The 3209-nt window shown below is 46.2% G+C and overlaps 1 protein-coding gene across 1 annotated transcript; it reads right to left on the bottom strand.

Annotated features, from left to right (window-relative positions):
- Positions 1 to 257: 257 nt before the first annotated feature.
- On the bottom strand, positions 258 to 3103 carry AIMP2 (aminoacyl tRNA synthetase complex interacting multifunctional protein 2). The gene is made up of 4 exons (XM_068146771.1): positions 2918 to 3103; positions 1595 to 1801; positions 882 to 1113; positions 258 to 778 (listed from the first exon to the last, which is right to left on the bottom strand). The coding sequence occupies exons 1-4, from the start codon at positions 3047 to 3049 to the stop codon at positions 393 to 395; spliced, it is 957 nt and encodes a 318-aa protein (XP_068002872.1). The 5' UTR covers positions 3050 to 3103; the 3' UTR covers positions 258 to 392.
- Between the last annotated feature and the right edge of the window lie 106 nt (positions 3104 to 3209).

Genomic DNA, 3209 nt, shown 5'->3' with positions numbered 1-3209 from the left:
TTTTGATTTCTCCTGCCTGTTCTTCAGAGGTATTCATCTTATTTTAGGTCACAAGGCACCAGCCCCCATAAGAGTCATGTTGTGCTTAGCTGCAGTGCAGTTTGACTTGGGTAAGTAAGTTTTTGGGTTACACAGACAAATAGGAAGTAAGAGTGCAGCTTGTATTTATATAGGACAACTTTAGAGACTTCATAACCATTGAACAAACATCAATGTTGTGCATCAGTTACAAAACACAGAAAGGTCACACCCAAAAGGCAGCTGTGAAGTTTTATTAATTTTAAAACTCTGTCCAACTGTAGTACTTGAACACAGAAAGGACTCAAACCACTACAGCAGGTAGGCAGAAGGTGGAGCAGGATGAAAACTGCACCACGATGAAGAGCACAGGCTTACTTTAGTAGCTTCATAACAGAGCTAAAAGGTGCCAAGTTCTCACATGACTTCATCCATTTCTGCACATTGGCCGGGGCAGCGTTTGCACTACCTGTCTGCCGAAGCGCACACCATGCAACAATGTCTGCTACGGTGAGTTCATTCCCCACCAACCACGATGTCTTGCCCAGGGCAGCATTCATGGAGCGCAGGACTGCTCCTTTTTCCTTACTGCTACCTTCTTTTAGCTGGAAGATGGCTGTATCAACCCAGCTGTCAATCAGAGTTGAAGTAACTGCATTGTACTTCTGGCCAAAGAGGGAAAAGAGGAATCTAGCGATGTTCCCCTCTCCTTCAATAGGGCACATTGTTTGAATGCTAAACTTCATCTGTGGTTTTGGAACTGGAATTAAGAAAAGAAAGGAAAAAAAGTGAGTACCACGTGGTAGAGAAGTTAAATGTAATGGTAGTTCTATGAGGTGTTTTATGTGTAACTTCATTCTTACCGTCCTTCCAAATAAGAGTGAAGCCCAACTGATACTCATGACGTGGTTGCTTTTTAGTCTGCTCTCCAAAGCATTTCAAGAGGTTTTCTGGCACACTTTTCACTGATGAATGTGTGTGAACAGCTGATAGGATTTTATAGCGTTCACAAAGCAGACTGTGTAGTACTAATAATGACAGTGGAGGCAGAGAAGGATTTGCATTGATGACAATATCTTTCAGGGCACCATAATCCTGAATGGAAAATAAAACATTCAGCAGGTAAGACACATTCCAGGTGAAACTTTGAAGTAGTGGAGTTTTCATCTGACATGAAAATGTTCATAGCCACACCTGTATGCCTGAAATGCTCAGGACAATCAAATAAGTTTGGACATTTAGAACTTGTTTAAGCATTGAAAACATTTAACTTGATAACACAACTGGGGTAAATTCTAGATCAATCTAAAGCCAAAGTTAAAATTTTCAGTTAGTGACAGGAAACCAACTGTCCTCATTTCAGCATTAGCCATTCTAGTTTGGAATTAGAGCCAAATGAGAAGAGAAAGGATTTAGTATTTACAAATATATCTGTAATCCAGCTGCCCAACGTGAGAGGATAGTAGCTGTAGGTTATTTGTAATGAGAAGACTTGAATATCGAGTTCTGACTGTCCCAGGTTTTAATGCCACCCTTCTAACCTTGAAAATCCACCTACATGCTCAACTAAACTTACCTTTCCAAGCATCAAATCTAAGTCTGCACCATTTGTTGTCAAACAAGAGGATTCATCGGTTTGAATGACATTAGTTACATCGAAGTCAGCATCTGGAGTTTGTATCATCTTTGAGAGACCATCGACAGCACTCTTCAGTTCATACAAGCGCTTCAGAATCTCTTCCTGGCGGGATTCAAGTGCTTGAAGTGATGGATCAGCCTCTTCCTGGAGGAAAGAACAAAGTCACATAAACGTTCATTTAACTGTATGAAAATACTCCCCAGTTCACTTGGCAGTAAGTTTCGAAAGACTTTAAACACATTCAAGAAACTAATATCATGGTATGTCATGGTCTTAGATCCAAGTTCCTTCTTTGGGTCCAATGGATAAAAAGATGCCAAGCAAGGTACCAGAGTGAAATCCTGGCAGCCACTTTACACAATGTTCTCAAAAGACAAGATCCAGAAACATCTCTTAAATGATGATTATTCAGCTAATGCATGATTCCATAGAATAAACATTCCTCTCAGAGGCTTGTGGTAGGTAATACTTTGTTGTCGCAACAGGAGGGCATCTTAGTAAATACTCTTGTGAAGTTCTGCCCCAATTCTACTACTCAGTTCCTCCATAAGCAACCTGGGTGAGGGCACAGCAAATACTCAGTGAAAAGATATGATGGTATCAATCTAAAAATGGCCACAAGCAGCCTGGAGCAATTCAAAGCATTTCCTGACGCTGGAGAGAGGCTGAAGTATGGTAATATTTTGCATTTTTGCCTTATTTAAGAAAAAGTAACTGAGACTGGAAACAAGGACTGTGCAGCTCGCTAGTTCCTATCTCAACAGCAGAAGCGAATCACACCTGAGCCAACAGTGACGACGTAGCAGTGACACAAGGCCTCCAAGGCCTCTGCTCGGCCGCTTAAACATAGAAGCTGAGAAAGAAACACACTCGAAACCCCAGGAAATCCAGGTGGAGAATTACCGACGGCTCTCAAATTGTTGCTAAAATCCCTCCGAAAAAGGTGAGCTTATTCGACCCTCAACCGAGTCATTGACAGACGAGGCGGAGCCAGGTGCCAGCGCTACCGCGCTCCTCCTCCGGACATACGTGGTGGATCGTGAGGACAGCACCCCCCCTTCAGCTCCTCGGCAGCAGAAGCTTCTCCTAGCCCCCGAAGGCAGACCCCACCTGGAGCAAGTGCCGCCCCTGCGCGGCTGGTGACTCGCCCGTTGGGTTTCCCGACAGCGCGGCGCTAGACGCCGGCCCGCTGCTCACAGCCGAGGCCACGGGGCCCGCCAGCGCGGGCCGCAGGCCCACCCGCTGTTCCCTCGTTCCTACCTGCGGTGGAGGCGACTCGGCCGACGAGGGGGAGCTATGAAGGTTGGGCAGGCGGTACATGCAGGAAGGCAAATGCTCCGCCAACACCTCCCCACCGGCCTTGTGGAAAGATCTCACTTTGTACATGGGCATGGCGGCACCCACCCACGCAGCGCGTCTGGTTCCGGCCCGCCGGCAGGCCCGCCCCACGCTGCATTCCTTGGGCCAGATAGGACCACGGCGCTTTACTGACTCACCCGCGAGCCAGTGTGCGCTGGCGGCTGCCGCACAGCCTCCTTGTCTTCTTTCTATT

Source organism: Melanerpes formicivorus, unplaced genomic scaffold (genome assembly GCF_026170545.1).
Source record: "Melanerpes formicivorus ecotype bairdi unplaced genomic scaffold, bMelFor1.0.p_v2 SCAF_14, whole genome shotgun sequence".
In the NCBI taxonomy this organism is placed as follows: Eukaryota; Metazoa; Chordata; class Aves; order Piciformes; family Picidae; genus Melanerpes; species Melanerpes formicivorus.
This window is presented reverse-complemented; position numbering and strand designations above follow the sequence as displayed.